The sequence below is a fragment of the Accipiter gentilis genome, chromosome 15 (assembly GCF_929443795.1).
Source record: "Accipiter gentilis chromosome 15, bAccGen1.1, whole genome shotgun sequence".
Lineage (NCBI taxonomy): Eukaryota > Metazoa > Chordata > Aves > Accipitriformes > Accipitridae > Astur > Astur gentilis.
The window spans coordinates 10,128,630-10,153,137 of NC_064894.1; the positions used below are offsets into that span (position 1 = coordinate 10,128,630).

Sequence of the window (24,508 nt, forward strand, 5' to 3'; positions counted from 1 at the left end):
ATGAAACACTCTTATTGCACTAAAAGCTGTTGGGATGTACAGAAGTGCTTAAGCCCAGACAATTAAAGTTTTGAATCCCTTATTTCTTAATGATATATATTAGGTGCATGCACATTAGATTTTTTGTTTGAATGGGATGCATGCTTTTGAATTAAGTTTCTTGATTGTCACCACTCACTGTATTCGGCTCATATTGTGGAACAGACTTGGAGCACTTGAAGTGCATTCTTTTTGGATAAAAAGTAATTAGAAGATATGTTCCAGGAGTTCACCTAATATGCCTGAGCTGTAAGCAGGCATTCAGTCCATAGGATCAGACTACAGTTAGCCCAAAAGTAAAAAAAAAACACCAAAGCAAAAATACTCCAAATCTCCTGTTCCCTAACAAAGAAACAAAACAACAACAAAAAAAGAAAATCCAGATCAAAAAAAAAAACTAAAAAATGTAAAAAAAAAAATCCACCTCCCCCCAAAACAATAAAATAAATTTTTTAATAGCTCCAAGCCTCAGACTCTCTTAAAACAATCCTTGACACTGTATACTGTGGGCATCTGGTCTACAGATCAACACCATTCGCTATTGAGAACACAGGCCATAAAGTGCTGAGTGTTTACTACTTGCATACAGTTTGCAAATCTATATATGTAAGTGCATTACTTTAATTAAGATCCAAGAGATTGGTGTGGAAACTATTCTAACATGAGCATGTGGTACTGCAAGTGCTCTGTTTTTCTCTTCAACAGAATACAGAAGAGAAAAACGTCACATTCTTTTTTACGGTGTACTTGTTATATTTCCACTGACACGTTAACATAAGCGAGAATAATATGATTAAATTATTCTGAATTGTGCCGTCATAAAGAATTACATTTGACTCAGAACAAATGCAAATTGGAAAGAAAAAAAAAAAGCACCTGCAATTCCAAGAGGAGCAATAGCAGCAGGCTTTGGCTTTCTCCCTAAAAAGAGGTTCTTGGGAAGCGGAGATTCTGACTCACCAAGATGTTTTGTGCTATTTCTACTCCATTATCATTGATTAGGTCAAGTGCAGCCCCAATAGGTCGTCTTTATCATTAGCCAAACTTTATAGTTTATTCTTCTCTCCTGTAAGCTCCACAGCTAGCGTAGCTCTAGAACATGAGTTTCTTCTCCAGTTGCCAAGATTACTGAGCCTGTAGAGCTCCAACATGTTTGAGCAGGCTAAGACCACAAGAAGGAAGGTGGTCAGTTAGCTACTCAATGCCACAGAGGTTGCTTTAAACCTTCTTTGAAGTAGATGGCACATTCAGCAAGGTTTCAGTCCAATGGGGCAACCTTTTCTTGGGAACCCAAAGGTAAAAAAGCACACAGGCATCCCCATTTCCTCTAAGCTATAGGTCCACCAGACTCCATTTGATCTGGTTTCATTCCATTCACACACATTGCAGTATTTAAGTTGTCCCTGCTTTGAGCAAAAAGCTGGACCAGATAAGCTCCAGGGGTCCCTTTCAATCTAAATTACTCTGTGATTCTGGTCTCGGTTTCTAGGCTACTATTAGGGCATCCAGAAACCACAGAGAATTCAAACAAACCTCAAAGCTGTAAAACAACTTTAAAGGTAACTGGCATGGGAACCGCTGACAGCTGAAAAGGGACGGAGGAAAAAAAGAGAACAAAAATTCCAAAAATCAGAGACAGAAATCTAACAAGATGAATATGAATTGCTCCCTTTTCCAGGTGAGCGAAATCAGTTATGAGAGACAGACTGACCATCCTTTCTACCTGGCTTGAATTCTCAACTAAAGCAACCTATCTGTAGGTAGCTAGCCAGCAGAGTTTCAAATTGTCTTTGCTAGCATTCATATTAGTTTATTCAGTAACAGAGGTAGGATCTACTTCAACAATTCACTCAAGGGAAGCAGATGACAGCTTGAAATAGTTGGTGTGGAGGCTTTTCAAACCTTTCATTTATATGTCTCTTCTGCAGCACCCTTGGACTGTGGCTTGTTTAATTTCCATTGCACCAAAACCTCTGAGAGATCTAAATGAGGAAAGTGAAAACAACTGGGGTATGGGGAAAAAAAAAATTATCACAGACCCTGTAGACCCAGCCAGAAGGTTTTCAACCTGAGAATTTCTTTCATGATGATGGGATCATCCACTTAGTAGTTACTAGAAGAATTCCTTGAAATTAATATTAACAATTTTGCTTTAGAAACAGCCCCAGATGGCCTTCTCTCAGGCCAGACAGAGCAGGATGGGCTGAGAACTACAGGGTTCTGCTAGACCTTTCCCCTGCAACAGCTACTTATGCAAAGAACGAAGCTCTAAAGAGAAAACACTGCCTTGGGTTTGTCTGAATAAATATTTCCCAGCTTCTCAAGGAGCTGCTCTAGTTGCACTGTATTTCCTTCACAGAAGTGTTGATAGCTCTGAAAATTCCACAGACAGCAGCAGAGGAACCAGAGACATAATAGCTTCTCTTTTTTTATAGTATTCCAAAACTTGTACGATATTGCCAAGAGACTTGTATTCAACAGAATTTACGAGTTTGACAGAGAGGTCATGCACATGTGCTATGTGTATGCAGATATTTCTTCCTCCTCCTGCTATTTATATAGAGAAAATATAAATGCTTAGCTGAATAACTGAAATCTCTGACTGCAGTAGATACTAACAATAGTAACCAAGTATCAGGCTGATGAACAGTCCTTGTTCCTTGAGTACCTACAAGGTAAGTCTCCAGATCACAGGCCCCTGTTCTTATGGCAGACTTTAATCTCCTTCACTTCTGCTGGAAGAGCAATGTGACAGGACACAAACAATCCAGGAGAGTACTGGAGAGTGTCAGGGATGATATAGGAGATACTGGGTGAACCAGCCAGGGGTGATGCAGAGCTGGATCAGCTCTTCACAAATAAGAAAGACCTGACTGGGAGTACAATAATCAATGCCAGCCTTGGGTGAAGTGACCATGGACTAGTACAGTTCAAGATCCTAAGGGGACTGAGGAAAGCAAGTAGGACATTACAGACTGGACTTATGCCAAGGGTAAATCATCCCTGATCAACCTGATTGCCTTCTGTGGTAAAATGACTGGATTTATGGACAAGGGGAGACAGAAGGTGTCATTTATCTCACCTTAAGTAAGGCTTTCAAAACTGGCTCCCAAAAAACCCTTGCACCCGAGGTGGGATATTACAGTCTAGATGGGTGGACAACCAGCTGGGTAAAACACTGTTGTTGGATGATGGGGCTCAGAAGGAATCAGTTAATGGGTTATACTCCACCTGCAGGCCAGTGAGCAGCGGAGTGCTGCAGGAGTCTGTAATGGGACCTGTCCTGTTTGGCATCTATATCAATGATCTTGGAGAAGGCAACGGAGCGTACTCTCACCAGGTTTGCAGATGACACCAAATAGGGGCAACCATGGATACACCCAAGAGCAGGGCTGCCATCCAAAGGAACTTCACCTGGAGGAATGGGCTGACAGGGACATAATGAAATTCAGCAAGGACAAGTGCAAAGTGCTGCAACCTGGAAAGGGAACAATACACACGCTGCAATGATTCAGGCTGGTGACAGACTCATTGGCTGAGGAGGAGCAGGCCTGTTGAAAAGGACCTGGTAGATGGCAAACTGAGCAGAAGCCACCAGTGTGTGCAGGCAACAAAAGCCAATGGTATCCTGGGCTATATTAGCATCAGCGCAGCATGCTAACAGGAGCAAAGACTGAGGGAATTGATCATACCACTTTACTTGGCACTCATTAGGCTGCATTTATGATAGAGTCCAACTTTGGGTCCCCAATACAAGAAAGAACTGGAGCGAGTTCAGTAAAGGGCCACCAAAATGATCAGGGGCCGAAGCACATCCCCTATGAAGGCACTGGGCTTGTTCAGCCTGGAGAAGAGAAGGTTTGGGGGGGACCTAATAGCAGCCTTCCAGCCTTCCACCTATGCTGAAGCTATCTAGAAGACAGAGCCAGGCTCTCCACAGCAGTACGCGGCAGAAGGCCAAGAGACAATAGGCATAAGATAATTAAGAGAAGCTCAGACTGGATAGAAGGAAAAAAAAAATTCCTCCCATGAACACAAACACATACATAGGTTGCCTAGAGAAGCTGTACAGTCTCTGTCCTTAGAGGTTTTCAAGACCTGACAGGATACAGCCCTGAGCAACCTGTTCTCTCTCCATATCTGACCCTGCTTTGAGTAGGTTGGACTAGAGACCTCCTGAGATCCCTTCCAACAGGAACTACCCTATGGTTTTATAATAATATTCCACTCACATTCCCTGTGATGATATTATGAGCTCCCTCCACAAAGTAGCAGTCAGACAGTGATCTTCAGTTTTAGGAAAAAAGAATCATCTCAAAAAGCATCACAGCTTTTAGCACCAGACACTGGTAATAACTAACTTCATGTTGAGGAATGCCAGGTACTTTCATTTCCATTGGTTTGTTTTATTATTGTTGCTGATGTTACTCTGAGACAGGCAGGGGGAAAAAATGAACACACAGTCACATTGGTTTCATGGATCTGCGTAAGCGAGATGAATCTGGGCCAAAGCATTGGAAAGCCTTACTGAGATAGGCCAATTGCAGTGCAATAAACATAGACACACACAAAAAAAAATGTTCCCCAAAATTAAACTAACATACTTTGACAAAAATTACTAGACAGATAAAATGGCAGAGCACAGCCTAAATTGGGTAGTCTAAGTCATGGAAAAGGCTTATAAAAATACTCTCTTTGCAAGTTCCTTAGCAAGGAAAACTATAGAAGGGGGAGTAATGTTGTGTAGAAGGTATTCCTTTAAACCCCAGAACACGCTGTTGTGATTACTTCAAACACTTCAGTCCCATATGCCGCATCTGAAAAAACCACTCAATCGTTAACTTGCATTTTCCTTTAACTACTCATTTCAAGGCAGAGTGGAATAGCAGCATATGTGATCTAGAGAGGCTGAGACTCTCTTCACACTATGACTCAAAAGAAGAGTTTCCAGTCAGAACCAGTTCTGCTCCTGCAAACATGTATTTGGTGTTGCTAACAGAAATTCATTTGCCTATAACAACGTGTATTGTCAACTGAAGAAAGGACAGGATGGGTAGGGGAAAATTCCTGTTCAGGTCATACCACCTTCAACTAACAGTGGATTTCTCACAGTGCTAGTACTTGGATTCCAACACCCACAGCACCAACACCATGAGATTAATGGGGGGGTTGTTATTATTATTATTATTAATGAGATTTGATGAGAGTAACAGAGTCACAGAATGCAGAGCAGATTCATCATAATGGATTCTGCTGCAGTTTTCTACAGCTGTATGTCTAACTACTGCACTATTGCTCTGTTCTCCACATAGCAGCTTCACCTGTGTAAAGTAATGAAGTGTAAGAGGTCAGTACAAAATAAATGGGGCTTTTATGCATGTGCCACGTTTCCTCATAGTATCTGAAAGATTATTTCTATGTATTTAAGTAAATAACACGCATGTAAGTATTTTCAGGGCCAAAAAATGCTTATCACTGTATACTTTCAGAGCTGCACTGCTGGCAATATGGAGCACAGCCAGACAAGCATTACCTTTCTGTAGCTACTTACTAATTAAGTATTTTCAGGATTAGGTTCACAGACATTAATTCATCATGTAGGCTTTCTGGCCACTGCAGAGATCCCATAATATAAAACAGGAATCTATTTTGAAATAACAAATTATTACAAAATATGGGAGGATTAAGATATAATTCAATATTTTGACATGAAAATAGATTCATTTTGCTAATTGTTAAACCTTCATCAATGTATCTTTCAACAAAAGTCTTATTTTGCTCAGTATTTACACTACAGAAGCATAATTTCTAAGAATGTCGCAACAATTATATGTAAAGGAAAATGTACACAGCCCCTTCTGTTTAGAGGGCATACACATGCATTGCTTTTAGCATATTTTAGAAAAGGAAAGAAAAAAATGTAAAAGATATCTTTGAGGGCAATAGTCAGCTCCACTACACAAGGTATGGCAGGATTTTTATTCAGCCTTTATACATTTTCTGTGCAGGATGTTTTCTCTAGGGAATCAACATCAGAATCCTAAGCATGGGAAAAGAGTTTATTTCAAATTTGTATCACCTCTGCCTTTGCAATAGCTAGCAAAGTCTTCAGATAGCTAAATATACCCTTAGAAAGTCAGCCTTCATTCACATCATTGCAGGAGAAATGAACTCTAGCTTCTTGAAGAAATTAAGTTTCACTGAGTTAAAAACTACCAAGTAGTGGTTATCTGAAGGTTGAAATACCTCTTCTTGCAGTATTGACCTGAGCTTCCTCAGGCATTCAGCTGCTAAATACTGAACACTTTTCTAACCTCTTCTCCCCACTCTGCAGGAGTGGATGCAACTCTTACCAATGCTGCCCAGGACCAGGAGGCTTAGAGGAGGCAGCCAAGGGTCAGCTACCACTTCATCTAATTGGAACTAATCTGCATGTGGCACAGCATGCCCTGAAGCCAGGAGCAGGTTTAGCTACACAGATGGATGATTTCTTCCTGCCTATTCAGATCTTCCTTCTCCCCCAACATTCAGCATTGACCACAATTTGCAGTCCCGTCTAATGGATTTTCATGGATCTAGGAAACTGTACATGCAGGAGACTGCACGTCCACTAATACTATCTCTACTTGTAATTGCAGTTCAGCAGAAGGTAGAAGGATACAGACAAAATATGTCAGGACTATACAGATTACACATGGGTCTACTTAGGTGTGATTTAAAAGAACTAACAGCCTACTGACTGATTACTGCAAAAACTAGAAGATGACTCCCCCCACCAAGAAAAGAAAATTGTAAATAGAAACTAGATTATAGCAGTACAAAGACAACATAGCAAAACATTATCTAAAAAGACTAATTATACAAGACCAAGTACTTTATACTAGTTTTCATCCTCAAAATTTCTCAAATGCTGCTTCCCTTTTCAGATGAGAAAACTAAATGACTAAGATTTAATAATCACAAGTGCATGACCTAGTTTCCAGTCCAGTGCCTAATCTACCACAATATTTTGTCTCCCTTGCTGAAGTAGAGCTCACTAATTAAAGGGGGGGGGGGGGGGGGGGGGGGAATGTGCGTGCTGATACTCACTACATTGGTCTGAAGTAAGACAAAGAAAGCTTCAATCATATGTTTAAAGGTTTGTGAAGTGTACCTCAAAGCAAACCAGAAAAGGTGCCTGTTAATCACACACCCTGTTTAAATTGCTAGCGCAACATTATGACAACTAAACTGCACTTTCCTATATTCACCTATTCTTCTTCCCTGTGTTTTACTCACTACATCCTCACTGCAGAATAAAGTTAGAGGACTCAGTAATTATAGAACCAGAAGTTATTTCTTGCCATAAACTACACAACAGTAAGAAGTTTAGGAAATAATGTTAGTTTAAAGGTTGTGTTTCTTTATCCTTAAGATATTTTTTTTCCTAAGAATTACACCTCAGAAGGAAGCACTCGCTTTTTATTTTCTACTTTGAGTTTATCCATGTACTCCAAGAAGCATGAGAGCTCGGTACCTCAAACCGCCTGGCAGGAGAGCAGAGGCTCCAGTTTCACGCAGACTCCTGACCTGGAACACTTTTGCTCTTCAAGCAAATGCAAGGCCAGTGGCTACGAGACAGAGCCAGACCTGTCATGTTTCCCCAGGTAAGATGTGAAGTGAGATGTTCTACTTTTCCTGAGCTTAGATGAAGTGTTCCTTTCAAGCAGCTGCTGAGGGCATGTGGTGAAAGCCACCTTAGACGCAGAAAAAAAGCGGTACAGTGAGTAAGACACCTTTTCTGATACCTGTTTACACAGACTCACCTACATTTATTTATTTATTCTCACCTACAATCGATGTATTTAGTTCAACCACTGCAGTGTTCTAAATGTAAGAATTTGTATGCAAAGTAAATATACAAAGTAAAAAAAAAATAAAAAAAAAATCAAAATTATCAAGCTATTTTAAGGGCCATTCCTTATTTCTTTACGTGACCCTTGACCGACCTAATAAATAGACAGCCATGCCAAATCCCCTATCACATGAGCAAGAGGAAGGCTTTAGCCAGCCTTCGATTAGAGAAAGTAAGCCTCATCCTTAGAGAATTTGGCACGAAATCTTGTCTTAACAAAAAGCAACACCACACAAAAAGATAAACCACACTGCTTTTATGCTCTCCTAAGACTATAAAAATTGTATGCCTTGAAGGCATAAATTTGTGTGCCTTCAAAGACAAACAGCAGATGTCTTCATGTCAAGAACTCTGTTAAAAATCACATTACCTCCAGTTTGTTGTTACACATAAGCTATACATAGAAATAATACACCAAAGTTCATTGATTTCATTAATAGATGTTTGTTACACCCAAACTCTTATAAATTTTTTCAAAGAACTTCAGCTAATATTCTGTGCAGAGGAAAAGCTTTGGAGTATAGCAGGGAACAAGCTCTCCTTCACTGGGCCTGAAAGCTTTAGATTAAGTCTGTAAAATTACATCTGCGCTCTGCAGCAAACTGAAAAAAACAAGGACCCCAGTGAGAAGAAGGTGGAAAGGGGGTGTCACTGAGCTTCAAAACACTCCTGGGATAGAGGCGACCTGAAACATCCCAAGATGAAGTTGTGTTGGAATCAGAAGGACAACTGTCCTGCTTGGGCTCCAGACAAGAGCAAGGCAAGAATTTCAGAGAAACCTTGGGAGTGAAGATGTCAAGCAGTCAACTAAAAGATATGATGTGAGGAAGACTGAAAAGCCTGGGCAGAGGGAGGAATAAACTGCTACAAGATCTCACTCCTACAGACGGTCCAAAAGCCTGAATCCTAATCCCCTGGCAGAAGGCTCTTCATTCCTCCCCCACTTGCTTCTAGGACATGACTTTTAATATTGCCTCGTGTCTGGCAAAACCAAAGCTACATAAACCCAAGGACGTTAAGGAATTACTCCAACTACTGCTACAGCACAAAATCAAGAGGTTTGAAATGTATTTTCATAATAACTTCCATTTGCCTACAAATAGCAGTGGAAAAATTTACCTTTCAATAGTCAGTACCTTGGAATCCAACAAGGATTTTATTCCACATATTTATCATGGACTAAAACTGCTGAACACGTCATTATTAGGGTTCAATATTCTGTACTTGAAAGAATCTTAAAATTTTTTTTTCAGCTATTAAATTACCCTCTACTTTACATAAAGAAACTCAGTTGTAATTTTAACACATTTCAACGATAGCAAAAAGGTCCTACAAATCTTGAAAAGTCCTTTTTAAGAGCTTTAGAACCATACACTTAATCAGCCATCAGTTGGTGAAGTACTGCATTTTAACACCTCACATTTTTAACCTAAGTTTATTAGCTAGATAGTAGTCTGTTCAGATCTTAAGCAGAGTGGATAAGTGTGTGTGTAAGAAGAAAAGATGCAGGAGCATCATCAATGCTTTCAAAAAGGCATCTACCTACCAACTAACACAGGCTGCCTCTGCTTCAGGTGCACTGCTCCCATCCAACCCCTCCAAAAAAACATCATACAGGAGTTGGAGATTCAAGCCAAATCAAACCAACATTAAGTGCTTCGCAGATTCAGGTATTCATTTTACTTTAGCAATACAGCATTCTTCTATTCTGATTTCTATCTGTAACTATTGAGCTCTTTTGTACTATTTAAGTAAAGAGGCTTTACTGCCACTTTTGTAAATACACCTCCACACATAAATCTGCTTTCTAAAGTCAGGTAGCTAGAGGAAGAAATCCAGTAAGTCAGGTAGACACTAGTACTGAAAATGTCATAACATGCTTCATAATCACCACTATGCATTCATCTCCAGGACAGATTTAAGGCAGAGTTTTTGTTGTTGGGTGTTTTTTTTTTTCCCCCAAGTCATTAGTAAAAGCCAAAATTATTTTTGCCTTTGTGGGAAAGGGAATGATGTATTTCATAACAATTCTTGCTCTTCTCTTGCAAAACAGTGATTCTGTACAATCCAATCTCCATGCCAAAAGCAAACTTACAAGTGTATCACTCACGGAGGACAAAAGGAAGAAAGCTGAACTGTGATATCCCATCTAACTGGATGCCAAAATCATTTAATACCTCATATCACCTACTCTGTTCCAAAGATACACACAATTAATTACTAAGACAGATGACTCTAAAATACTGACTGAAGATTGAGTTTATTTAAGCTAAATTACGCTGAACCAAAAGTGTTTGTAATTTTTCAAATCACTTGTAGGGAAATTTATTTTATCAATACACAAAAAGAAGAGGCAGAACAGTGACTTTAGTTTTAATATTAGTTATTAGGAAAAAAATATCAGTTTTTCTAAGCCAGAAACAGGTAACAGTTGCTACTTGAACAATTATGTAAAAACCTAAGCATAAACATGCACTGACAAAATGCATTGCTGCCCTGTGCCTCATTTTTTATTTTAAGAGCAAAACAGTGATGAATTTGCTTTCTGAACTCTTACACCAGACGAGTACTTCCTGACGTACTTCTACATCTTTGGCTGAAAGCTACAAGTATTCAAAGCATAAGAGAATTATGATGGGTTTTTTTCAGCTCTACATTATGTATTCTTTATGTATATAGAAAGTGTTTACTCCACACTTCCTCCACTTCCTCTACATTGTAAACAACCTCAAGTCCTGCACCGAGTATTGTGTTTCACACAGGAATAGGCACTAACAGTATCCAAGTAAACTACAGACACTGATTTCAACAGAAAGTACTCACTGCCTGCAAGAACTGCCTCCAGGGTGCCCTTGTGACGTCCTTCTTCTAAGTCAGGATTTTTACTTCCTGAATTATGCAACAAATTACATTAGCGAGGCTTAAGCTTTGATAAGACCAAAACTTGTTTTCTTATGCTTGCAATTCAGGGGTTTTTTTAGTTCACTCCTAAAAAAAAATTTTCTGAGGAATATGCATAAAATAATTTTCATACAAAATTATTTCAGAGATCTGTTTTTAACAGAAACACATTTAGCTTTCTTCCCAGCATTCTTTTTTCTCTGAAATCACCCAAAGATTTGGACTATTTAAAGTCAACTTAATTAATCAAAAAATGAGATACTAAAATATTCATAATTTTAAATAAAATTAGACTAGTCTCAAAGGTCAGACTAGCCAAAACCAATTATCTTGCACACTGAATGAGTATTTCAACATTTCCTTCTAAATGGGCTACTAGGAATCAAGTTTGAGAAGTCTGTGGAGGTGAAAGGCACTCAAACTCTCCAAGTAACAAAGGGGTTTGGGTTTTTTTGAAGGATTGATGCACCACTGCTAATTCCATGCCAGTTTTGCAGCAGCTTCCCCTCTTGCATCCCCCTACCGTTAATCTACTCTCAGCTTACACTACTAAAACCAGTATCAGATTCAGGTCCTTAGTCCTTTCTCCAATATCACCCTACACAAATTTATCATCCTCGTAAAAGCCATGAGCTTATTTGCGATTATGGTCCAACCTAGATTCCCCGTGGCTGTGTATCACGGCAGTCCTGGCTCCTGGAGGTGTCTGTAATGTGCATCATACCGACAATATTTTGAGACGGTCTTAAAATTCGTACTATCTTGCTATACATCATGAGCACAAAGGACACCTTACAAGAGCTCTTCAGATTTGCAGGGAGCACAAACCACTTGCTACTGTGCTGAAATCTCAGAATCACGTCCTCCAGCAAACACTTTTGACACTTCGAAACAGCTGCTCTGCTGTAGAATTCTCTGATAGAAACTTGGAAAACCTAACTGAAGGACCTAATTGAAGGGTATTAATACTCTACTTCAGACCTCCATCAGAAACTTATTTAGCACAACGGCAGGAAGCCGCTTAGCCATCAGAGCCTAGAGCAATGAGACCTTCGGCGTGAAACCCCACATCCAGCCCTGTGGTCCTGGGCTACAGCGGCCACGAGCGAGTCATGCACCGAACGCACAGCCCACCTGAGCAGGCACAGAAAGAAAGGGAAAGGCGTAACCAAGCAAAGATGGCATAATTTAACTTGGGGTCACGGGTCAATAAGAAACATTGCTGTCACACACGTTTCACTTCCTCCTCCCCCCAGAAAGGGAAGCGGGGCCGGCGGAGAGAAGTTTTTGCCTCCTGCGGCCGCAACTTCTTTCTTTTTCAGAGACAGCTCGATACAAGAGACTGGTTCAGCAGAATTGGATATACAAAGTAAAGAATGCAAAATAAGAACTCCTGTACTCTGAGATAAGCTTTCCTGCAGAAAGCACAAATATTCTCTGCAGTTTATTTTATTTTACCTAGACAGAAGTACAATTTCTCAGCAAGCTCTTATCCTGCTTATTGTCAGCGTGCATCAATAAGATTAAAAAAAAACAAGCACTGTGGCCAGCACCTCTATAAAATCTAGTGTAGAAAAGCCCATTTAACCCGTTCTAAATATACAAATCCTGTTTGCAAGGTGCTCTGTGCCAGGATTAATGCTTCTTTTCAAGTAGCATTTATAACCAGTGGGCATAGGATTCCTCAGCCTAAAGAAAAAAGGTCAACTTTGTTCGTGTTCAATTACTGAAGTTCACAAGAAAATTACAACACTGAAAAGTCTTTTTAATGTCTGAAACAGCTTCACAGCAAAACAGTTCTAGGTTTCAGCTTCTTGTGACAACTCGTACCAGTATTCAGTTGCTATTACTGCTATATAGCTTACGACGTAACTTCTCCTTCATTTTATTTGCTTTTAATTCAAGTCACGGAACTTTGTTCCCAACTCGCTGTCTCAGCACTCTTTTTCATAACTGCAAGCAAAGAACTGGAGGCTAACAAGAAGAAAAATACGTAACACCAACCACAGCAACTTACCTAATAGGTCAGGAACAAAGTAGTAGGGGGCAATGAATGCTGCAAGGTGTATACACAAAATAGAAGTCAGTGGTAAAATAATCTTGATTGAAACACTTTGTGCTTTTCCCAAGATTTTTTTCCTTATTAACAGCATACAAGACAAACCTGCCTTAAAGTAAGAAAGGTGGAAAAAAAGCACAGAATTAATTTTTAAAGCCCCTTCACATATACTGTAAATAAAAGCACTCATACAAAAAACATCCTGCATCACAGCTACTCCCTCACACCTCAAGGAGGTGATTTCACGAAGAGAGAATACACTGGCGATGTGCGAACCTCCTCACCCAGTCCTATGGTACCCACCGGTGAGCCACCACTGAGCTCACAACCTTGCCCAAAACCCAAGCATACAAGGTAGCTGCAGTTCTGCTAGCCTGCAACTTATGGTCCTGATTGTTAAAGAGTAAATAGGTCTGGTACGAACCACCCTTATACTTGAAGAACGTCCTATGTTAGGCTGCCGTTCCACAGAACGGCAACTCCAATGTTGGAGACCCCAGTAATAGATCAAAAATGCAATGCTCGCCAAACACACAGGCAAAATCAATACAAGTTCCCTCTAAAAGATTTCAGACAAGACCAGATTGATTTGCTTTTTTGTGCTAGCACAACCACTATACCATTTACTCTTGTCAAAGACCAGAAAAATAGCATGTGCTCATCCCTATCAAGATCAGAACCGTTCTGCTAGGTGATCTGATGGTGATAAGAACAAGGAAATACTTCTGTTAAAAACTACAGAGTTTTTAAGGGCAAAAAGTTTATAGGAAACAAGGAGGTAGAAGACGGTGAGAGTGATCAGCAACTATAGCCCCAAAAAATTTCCTCAAATTATACCCTTACTTTCACATGGAGCTGACCATCTTCCCATCTAAAAGATGCTATCATCCCTACTACCACTTAATATGAAACCATCCCTTGCAATATCATGTAAGCTCCAGAAAACCTATTTTACAAATTATATAGATACTTCTAATATGCCATTTTAAGGAGTGTTTTCATTCTCCATCCCCAGCTTCATCACTTTTCTTCCCAGAATGTCTATCTACAGCTAAGACAAAAGCAACACTCAGTGAGCACTGGCCACTCCAGAGGACCCAGCCAAAGTACACATAAATTTAAGATGTGAAAATATGAACATTACCAATGGAAGGAAGACTTCTACTGCTTGGTATCGGATAAAGGAATAGATTTATTTAGAGAAGCGTCTTAAATGTTTCTTCTCTCTTTTACCCATCAGATAGAGAAAATCTGACTGGAATGCTTCTGATTTTTTACCGAGGTCTGGGTTTTCTGAGGCCTATTACAGGGTCACCAACAAATGTCAAAGTCATAAGACCTTTTTTATTTGTCACCCACACCAATCACAGGATTATACTTTCTCAAAATTAAATTTGATTTTAGTGAAGCAACTAGCTGCATGCAGAACAAAATATATCTGTATTTCACAAGCATTTTCCTCCCACTGTCTGAAACGTAGGTGCAAAATGGTAAGTCCATGCTTCTCCCTAGCTCAGATAACAATTCCACTTTAAAAAAAAAAGTTTACAATTGTTTTTTAGTATATTGGTACACATAGCTTGTGTAATCTGATGGGAAAGACAAGCATTCATATCTTAATAACCCCCTAATAAACTGCTCATTCCCTCAACCTTGAATTGATTATTCTAAGAAAGTATCACTAGAGGCGTCCTTCGGTCTTTTACTCCTCCTGAGGGATCCAGTCTGGCCACTGTCAGAAATAAGACATTGGGATAAGTGAACCTTTGGTCTGTTCCAGTATGGTTCTTGTATAGTAAAGCTCATAATGAGTCAATAGACTGACAGCAAACTTCAGGCAACAGCTAATGTCACTGCTTTAGCTGAGAACCCACTAAGATCCAGGGGCATCACATACAGGAGGCGCTAAGGATAAAACATCAATGCCATTGCAGGTGGGATTGAGACTGCGAGCTCTCAGATATTCAGCAGACCCATCAGACAGCCTGTTCTGAAATTCTCCAGTGCTTTAGTGCAACTTGAATAAAGGGAAAGAAAAAAGAGGGACCAACAGTTTACAAGCACATTACACTCAGCAATGATGACAGCAGTCAGTCAGAGGAGAGGGGTTAAAATCAAGTAGCTGGGGAGGACAGAGAACCCTCCAGCACTTAGATTTAATAGAATCACCGATTTCCTGCTCGCTGAATCACTCTGCAAGACCATGAAAGCAGCCTGGAAGCAAAACACTCCTCCAATGACAAAATTTCTCAATCAGAGAAGCGTTTAGACTTGGCAACTAAGACAGGCTATTGGAAAAGTTTGGTATTGAAATACACATTTGCATATCTTCAGGTCAAGATTCTGAAAATAAACAGCTTACGGGAAACTATGATCCATTAAACTATTAAAAGATAAAATAAAATTTAGTGTTAAATGATTTGTGTGCTTTAAAATCGCAAACTTGTACATTGAATAAAACACAAATGAGATTTATAGTACAAGTAGAGCAAATTACTTTCACACTTCTGTAACTCATCAGCTCAAAGAGCATACAACTCCCAGCCAGAGGTTTCTAATGCAATCTGTTTCAGTGAAAAGAAGTGAAACTGTGTTTGTTTTCCTTGTCATTGCTATTTACAGTGTGTTTAGTTGCCTGAGGGGGAAAAAAGACAATTACCAAAAAGGTTCTACACACACTTTTAAACACTATGGACCCAAAATGTGAGGCAATAAACTGAATCGTGATTAGTGTCCATAGACTTGGACATGTGTCCCCAAGTAATTAAACTCACTGTGTTACAATCCACTGTTCCTCCTAATTTTTGATGCATCACTGTTGCTAGGATAGGGCAAACCACTCGGTGACCTTGTAAAAGCAGCAACGGTTTCATAGGCAAAACGTAGGCAAAACGCCCCAGCATGGAAAAAAAAAAACCAACGCAAAACCACCAAACATTTTTAAAAAGCTTTTCCTCAGTGAAGTTTGTACATGTTTGTGAATTACTTACAAAGTAAAACATAAAAGACTTAAGAACAACATTGCCTAGGGCTTCAACATACTTCAGTGCTTAGTATGTTCTGGAAATTTTGCCATCCAGGCAGAAGTAGAGAGCAAGTGGAAAAGAAGAAGTTTGGGTGTTTACCCTGGCATTCCCACAGCCGTTTCTCTCACCTCTTGCCAGCCATCAAGGTTAAGTATAAAAAGTGATGTATGCACTGAGCGTGCAGAAATCCAGCTTTATTGTTGGATGAGTGGGGCACTAAATGGAGATGGGTATTTAAAAAAAAAAAAAAAACACAAACAGAAATCCCTAGCTCCTTATGTCTCCTTACATCTATTTTTAAAGATGTCCAAGTATAAATGGTTCCCTCTAAAACTTTCCTTTCAACTTGCCTGAGAAAAGGAATGCATTATTTGAGGATGCAAACCCCAAGCCTCCACATATTACAGCATACTTCAGCTTTACATGTTTGACCAGCCAGCTGTCTTGGTTTGAGGGACCCTGAAAACATAATTTGTCTTATTTTTCCAAGAGTCACTGCTAGATACCACTACTTAGCACTTACAGTCTACTTTTGCCAAGTATATGCAAATAGGACTATTAAAACTGGCACCGTATCCAAAAGAAAGTGCTGATACTGAGGAATTGCAGCTCTTAGGGCTCAGGAGATAACAGAAAGTTCTGGCACTTCTGCAGAACTGCAAACAATCCCTGTACTTTAGAATCATTAAAGGAGATATATTATCTATCTCAAATTGAATTCTCTGCAATCTGATGCTTGTTTAACAGCCTTGGCAATAGAAAGTGAACTGGGAGTACCAGCTCCCATGCATACAGGCAGGCCACAAGCTATCAAACTGGCAACCATGTTGGCAGTCCTCCATATATTTGATTTTATTGCCCATCTATATCTATATTTGACAATAAAATATATACATATTAGGGGGTGTGCATGTGTATAAGTGTGTGTGTATATATATAGTAGGGTGTTATACATCCACACCCACCAAAAATCACTTGTCTCAGTCAGAAAACTGGCTTACTCATTCTTCACCAGACCAGGACCAGATCCTCCTCACAGGCATAAAGACCGGATTTTTCTGAGCTTTTCTAACCCCATATTCTGTGTTAGCTGGGTAGATGTGGCTGGTAACGAATGACTTTTTCCTGCTTCTCTGCTGTACGGTACATATGTGCACGGCTGAGGGGGAAGGGAAGAAAAAAGCCTAAGCCAGGAAATAAGCAAGACCCTTCCTCTTTAGCACCTCATCTCCAGGTATGTTGTTCAGAGGCAAGACGTATGATGTTTGAGGGGAAAAAGGTAGCAATGAGCCTGCTTTGCCTCTGACTGCCCTTTATTCAACACATTTTAGAATAAGCCCCATTTTACTTCTCAAGGTAGGTTATTTTGTTGGGTTGGCTTTCCTGGTTACTCTGAATCAGACTTTTTTCCATGAATACTGCAGCTGCTTAAAAGCAATCCCGAGTAAAACAGCCTCTCCTTGGTTTCTTCTTGGGAGTTTTACATTTTGGTTAATTTTCCTTTCACCTCACCTCAGGAGACCTTCTCAGGCCTACACACACACAGACATAAGACAGCCTCTGAGGAAACTTTGTAGTCAAGCACCAAGACTAATAAAAGCGCTATTCATCTAAGTAATAGATGGAGCTTTTACGGATGAGTCAACCTATCCAGCAAAACTAGAGACATAGTTTTTGTCAATTTATACAACTCAGCAATAAGTAAAATGACTGTATGTGCATTCTAATGCAGAGGTGCAAGTCAGAGTACCACTGAAAGTAATGTGCGAGAGCAAAGCTGTGGCTAAGGACTCGAGCAAGTCTTCCTGTGCTAGGTGTGGTTTATCATCTACCTTTGACTTTACCCATTTGTCATTTTGGCAGCAAATCCAGAGCCTGTCAGGCCAATAAAGCATTTTACTATCTGAACTTTGCATCTTTATCAGAGCTGTGCAAACACTTACTTTACTCAGCTTTATGTTTTCCAGATTAGTTTAACATGTTTACACAGTTTTATCGAGCTGAATTACCATTCTCAAGTGTAGAGATGTGACAAAAAGGTTTTGCTGTGCTACCGCACCTCTTAAAAGCTGACTGCATTCACCGATGCAGAGCGGTGGGGAAACTCGGGTTGAATGTTACCGCTGCGAGCGCAATAACGGTGATAAAAATACCTTTCCCACCTGCCAGGGGATAAAACGTAGGACAGCAGGAACAGCCAGGCTTTTGCCGGCAGGAAACAAGCTGGGGCGCCCGTGGGAAGGAGGGCTGGAAAAGAAGGGGGGTACCGGGAAAACACAGACACGGCAGCGGGAACTCGCATCGGAGCAGGGTACCGTGCCGCAGCATCCTCCCCAGGCTCCGGCTGCCGCTGCTTCTCTTCTCGGGAAGACGCGGAGGGGACGGCGCCGCTGCCCGCCGCGGGCCCGAGGCTGCCGGGGTCGGGGGGCCGGCACGGCGCTCCCCGCCGGCCCCCCGCCGCCCCGAAGGAAGAGGAAGCGCCGCCCGGCCCGCAGGAAGTACCGCTGCCCCACCGGCGGCCCCGGCACGGCGGGGGCGGCCCGGCAGCTCCTCAGCCGCTGCGCCGCGACAGGTGGTGGCGGCGGCGGCGGCGGCGAGAGGCCGCCCGGCCCCCCCCCCCCGCCTCCGTCGCCGCCTTCGGGCCCGGCTCCCGCTCCGCAGGCAGCGCCCGGCCGCGGAAGGCTTGTCCGTCCCCGGCGGGGGTGAGGGAAAGGGGCTCCCGCCCTCAGCGCCCGGCCACCCGGGCCGCCGCGGCGCACCTGTCCCGGCCGCCCTTACCTTGTTGAGGTGAGGGTCGCGGAGCACGTCGTAGCCCCTCTTCATGGTGGCCTGCAGGGGCCGGCCGGCGTCCCGGCTCCCGGCTGCCTTCCCTGCTTGCATGGCGAGGCGAGGCTCACTGCCGTCAGGTCGCTGCGGGAGCGGAGGCGAAGCGGCGGCTCCTCCTGCTGAGGTGACCGCCCGGCGGGGTGGGATGATCCTACCGGGAGGGAGGGAGGGAGGGAGGGGGCCGAGCCGCGGCAAGGCGCCGCCGCCGGGAGGGGGGTCACCGGGCCGCCGCCGCCGCCGCTGAGTCACCGGCAGCTCCGCGCAGCCCCGGCGTGGAGGGAGGGCGGTCGAAGTCCCCCCGGGCGAGGCTGCACCTGGGGGCTCGCCCGCCCTCACGGCGCTCGAGAGAGCCCCCCCAGGTCGCTGTGTGACCGTTAGGAACGGGCGGGTCTCTCCCCGCCCGCTGAGGGGAAACGGCAGCGGCGGGTCCCCCGCGTGCCGCAGGGTTTTACGCGGGACCCGGCGTTCCCCAGAGCGGGGAGCGCAGCCGCTGAAGGCCGACAGGCATCGCGTCGCGATACAGCCCCTAGACCTGCGAGCCCGGGCGGAGGCACTCGGGCGGGACCGAACCCCCCGGACTCGGCCACAGGCAGAAGCTGGGCCTGCGCGCTGTAGTAACAGCCGAGTTTCACTTTCCTGCTGCTATTAAATGACCACGAAGTACAACCTTTCCGAAGGGGATGGGCTGCAGAGCCTTGTACGGTTCAGGAGCATGTGTTCGGTGTAATTAGCTTTGGGTTGGGGCTGGGGGGTGGGGGGGGGGGGGTGTGCCAGCCTCAGCTGTGCTGGTTGGGGTTACGCCTGGTCGGGATGGAGAGTATTAAGGCAGAGCAGGTGTTAGGCGGCTTGTACCGCTATCCCGAACATTTGTTTGCAGTATGTTCTGAAATCGTTTGCATACGACCCGTTGCGTACTGTAGGATTGTGGCTTTATTCCTGTAAATGCATGTATGTAAGCAGAAATAATTTCCGTACGGATACCATAGTCCTGCTAGAGAAGTTACACAGCTTGGGATGTGTGGCTAGAAAAATACTTAAGGATGGAGGGGTTTGCTCTCTGTTGTCAAGCAGCAGCAAACAGATCAAAATTTTGCAGGTCTTAAACTTAGCTCTTCCCATTTAACCAGGAGGCCTTGTATCCATTCTACTACCTCATACTTTATAAAAAAAAAAAGGCTCCCACAGAATCTGGCCTTTCCAGAATTTCCTGTTAGGTAGCTCTGAAAAGTTTATTTGGAATTAATTAACAAAGGTAAGTTGGAAGGGTTCCAGGCCTGTATTTCTGGAAACTTGATTAGCAAGACAGCAGAAAAATCCAGTAAATAAACTTCTACCTTGCTCTGCCATCCCAAAAAGTATTATGGAAAGCAGTATTAATAAAAAGTTTTGAACAAACTTTAAACCTGGAATCTTTGTGACTAATTATCCAGCCTTCCTTGGATTTATCTGGATAGCTGAATATCTACCTATGCAAGTTCTGAGTATTACCTTCAGTAGGTATCAGGGTAGCATTTCAGGTCTTTCTTAGTCATGATGAAGATAAAAAGCAATCTAGAGTCATGATAAAAATAAAAAGCAACATGGAAACATCCACTTTTCTTTATTTGTGGGTATGCTGAAACCATTCTGATAGAATGTTAACCTAAATGCAAGATTTTGCCCAAGAGAGAGTAATGCGTACTGATGTAATTTTTATCTTCATGTTGCAACACTGTCTATAAAAAAAACCCTCTGATTTATGCCAAAAGTCACTGCAATCACTATGAGTACCTGTTCTGAGGTCTGACCCCTGCTAAGGACTTGTCCTGACTCACCTTGCCCCAGTTATAAAGGGTATGTAATGAATCAGCTAATTCAGGTGAAGTTCATTTGGATTATTTTTTTTATGTAATCAGACTTCAGAAGCCATTTACTACTGTGTTTTAAGTACAAGTTTACTCCTGCCTGTCTTCCTAAAAATAGAATTTATTTCTGTTTGTATGTTCAAACACCAAGAAAAATAAAACTGTAGCTATCTGTTAGGATAAATGTCCCTGAGTTGTAAGAATGGCAGCAGACCTTTTCAGCTTAAAAGGAAGACCAAAGAAACAAGAAAAAGTGGTGTCTCCTGTCACCTGTAGAAGTCTTCCACTTGACACCTGGAACATTTTAGCATCTAACAGGATTAGCAGGGATTTATTTGTCCAAGTCTGCTGCTAGTGATTGCCTTCCTTGCTAGTGTTTATAACTTCTGTGAGTTTTGTCATGCTGTATTGCCTTTGCAGAGTGTCCCTGAGCAAGATGAATTTTAGAGTGACTCTTCCTGGACCTCACAGTATTTGAACCGCAAAAACAGTTCCAAATGGGCCAAAGGAGTAATATTCAGCAGTTACAGCTGCAGTCAGAGGTGGTTATTCCGAAAGAGGACTGCATTGCACAATAAAGGTGTATTACAAGAATACAAATAAAGCCTTTGTAAGTGGCCAAATTATTTTGTTACAGCTGTGTACGTGATAAAGGTATTTTTGCAAGTGTTAGCCCACATTCAGATAAATGATTAGTGAGCATTGTGCATTATCAAGGTGTTTCTGACAGAAAATACAGTGGTTTTGCCCTTCTGGCAGGTGCCTAATCCTGTCTCTCGAATGGTTTATATGTGGTATGCTTTTAAAACTCCTACTCATGATTTTTCATAAGTACATATACTTATGGTTTCCTCCCACACCCTAAACTTCTTGTCTCTCTCAAACCTCCCCAGATGTGCTATGGATATATGAAAAGCTCTACCTGAAATAAATCTAGAAAAAAATACTAGAAGGAACATCTAGTGTACCTTCGTATCTCAACCTAGCGTTAAAAGGCTCTAATAAATGAGACTTCACAACCTGCTTTAGCAAGACAATAGTAAGGAGAGAGAAGTACAGGAAAGACAATATTTCCTTGTTGCTGAAGTAGTTAATTAAGATGACTTACTCAGTTTAAATATTTAATAATGGAACTTGGGAGACGTCCCTGTGTCACGCTATGACTTATCAGAAGATTTGGGCCCCTTCCAGCCATTGTCTGAACCACTGTTGAGTCTGGGATCTCCATATTCTGCTGAGGCAGTGGGGAGGGTCTAGCTTCCAGGGCTACCGGTTTGGAAGAAGAGAAAGGGAAGTCCTACGTCCTGATGAAAACATCCAATTAACGACTTTTTTAGGGTGGTTCTGGTATTTCATGTCTGACTTACCCCATCAAGATCTGTAGTCGTTCTATTACCAGCTGATGGTAAGTAGCTGTTGGGTGCTCAAAATGGGTCATGGTACTCCAGCCAAGACCTCGCCAGCCCTGAATCAACTGAGAGCTTTCCTTCACATGTTTGACTAATGGCAATTCCCTTTATACTTCTCAGCACAATGTTTGCTTTTTTTGCAATAGTGCAACGCCATTAACTCATGCTGGGTTTGCAATCCGATATAACCCCATGTCTTTTCCTGCGGGGATGCAGGCTGAATGAGTTGGCAATATCAAGTCAAATTTGGCAGAGGCACAAGGTTAGCTTTAAAAATGGTGAATTGTTTAATGATTTTAAAGTAGAACTGAAGCCTTTTTAAAGTATCTATTACATAAACATTTTACAGTAGCATTAGCAATGCTGTCTTGTGCTTGGTAATTTGAAAATGAAGTTAATTTTTTGATCATTGGGAAGCATGGTTTTAGTTAAGCTGAAGGAGAAGCAAAAACTGAACAGCATTAAGCTCTACACGGTTATTGTTTCACTTTAATTTTGATAATTTTTTATGATCTAGAAGTGCTGTTTGTAACACAAAGCTGGATTTTTTTTCAAAAAATCTTACTTCAAACCAGATGACGCTCTCCTGAAGTTAGGAGAGGAATCTAACGGTAGTTTTGACATGCCCAAAGTGCCAGCGCTCCGAGGTCGCCGCCGGCCCTGCCCGTCCCTGCTCCCCCTCCCAGGGCTCCCCCCACCCTGCCCACAGCCCAGGATCCCGCTTGAGCCCCCCGGGGCCATCGGTCGCAGCAGGGACAGGCTCCAGCTCCGCCACAGCCATGCCCGTGCCCAGCCGTGGGCCCCGCGGGGCCGGACCCTAACCACCCGTGGTCCGACTTCACAGCCTGGCCTCAGCTGGGTCTCCTCGCTCGGCCATCACGGGGCTGTATCCCACCCCGGTTACCCTCGCCGGGCCTGAGCCTGCTCCACCTTCCCAGCCCAGCCTCAGAGCCGCCTCAGCACCGCAGCGGACCCGGGTGGGAGTTTGCTGGCGGCTGCCCTCAGCCTGCCCTCCTCCTTCACCGGGGGTGGTGGGACGAGCCCCGGCCGGTGAGACCCTGCTGTGCTGCCCTGCATGGGCACCCACCGGGTCCCCGGCCCCCGCCGCGGCCTGGCATGGCGGGCAGTTACGGAGAAGGCAGGGCCAGGCTCTCCTCACAGATGAGGGGTGCGATGCCAAGAGGCGGACATAGCGAGGTGTGCCTGGAGAAGGTCCCGTCGGGCCTAAGCACGACATTTTCTGCCAGGAGGGTGATAAGCACCGGCACAGGCTGCCTAGAGAGGTCCAGGAGTTTCACACCCAGAGATTCTCAAAACTTGACACGGCCCTGAGCAACCCAGTCTGGCTTTGAAGTTCGGCTTGTTTTGAACAGGAGGTTGGGCCAGATGAACTTCAGAGGCCCTTTCCAGTCTGGACTCATGTGATTCTGTGGGCAGCATGCTGCTGGGAATGACAAATTCTCTGAACGTGCAGGCATTTCTACAGGAATTTCATCACGGCCACAAAGGGCTGTTCATCCTCGTGAATCCACCAGCTTTCTGTGATCTTGCTCCTCTATTTCTGTCTCTTTTTATACTTAGGCACACATCTGTTTGGCCAGGGGGATTTTTAGCCAGAACTGTCTTCGTACCACTCGACCCCTTTCTTGCAAGGGTGTTATCCTATATGCCTTAAATCTAATTAAACTGTTTAATTTCAACAACTGGTGGTAAATATCTTAAGACTCCACAATTTTGGAATCCGACGCAGGATTCGTAGAAATACTAAAATTATTTCGGTATAACATATCGATAATAAATATATAAATATAAGACGGTAAAAATGCCTGTTGCAATTTTCATTAGTTGGCATTTCATAGTCCAGGCATTGCAGGAAAAAAGCCATACCTGGCCAACACGTGTTGTTGGATGTGTTGAAGCACTGTGAGAGAATATCCACACATACATGGTACCATTAGCAACTTCCATCAGCTCTCAAGACAGCTGTAAACTAGGGAGAGACACGTAGAAGTAGGTGCGTGCTTATACAGCCATTCATTTGTGCTGCACGGTATGCCTGGGGTAGAATGAGAATTTAATTCTCCCACATCCTAGTGTTACTCTTTTGACTTGTAGACCATGTCCTTCTTATTATAGTAAGTCTAGCACAAGGCAAATAAAATATATATGCTACAGAGCAGCATGTTCTCAGAAGATATTCTGGCCCAATTTATGATTCAAGGAGATTAATAATTCTCAAAGTAAGCATTCAAACATTTTTCAGTATTTGTCCAAATAGTGCAAAGTTCCTTAAGATTTTTCCCATTTCTACCACCCAAAAAATAATTTCAAACTTTAGAGGCCTAACTATCACTGCTTTAGTTGTCACTTAATCACACAAGAACAGATCTAATGTAAGCAGTAATAGATTGCAAAGGTGATCTAAAATGCTTGTATTTTGAATATATAAACACTCTGGATTGACTTAAATGACCTACATAAAGTGTGGAAAATCACATTCCTTCTCTTCA

At 42.6% G+C, this 24,508-nt stretch overlaps 1 protein-coding gene across 1 annotated transcript in view; it reads right to left on the minus strand.

The window, feature by feature from the left end:
- ME1 (malic enzyme 1) overlaps window positions 1-18,901 on the minus strand; it is a 178,502-nt gene extending 159,601 nt beyond the window's left edge. The window contains exon 1 of the mRNA XM_049818306.1: window positions 18,698-18,901. Within this exon, the coding sequence (XP_049674263.1) occupies window positions 18,698-18,799 (102 nt within the window). The 5' untranslated portion in view covers window positions 18,800-18,901. The remainder of the gene's footprint in view (window positions 1-18,697) is intronic.
- Between the last annotated feature and the right edge of the window lie 5,607 nt (window positions 18,902-24,508).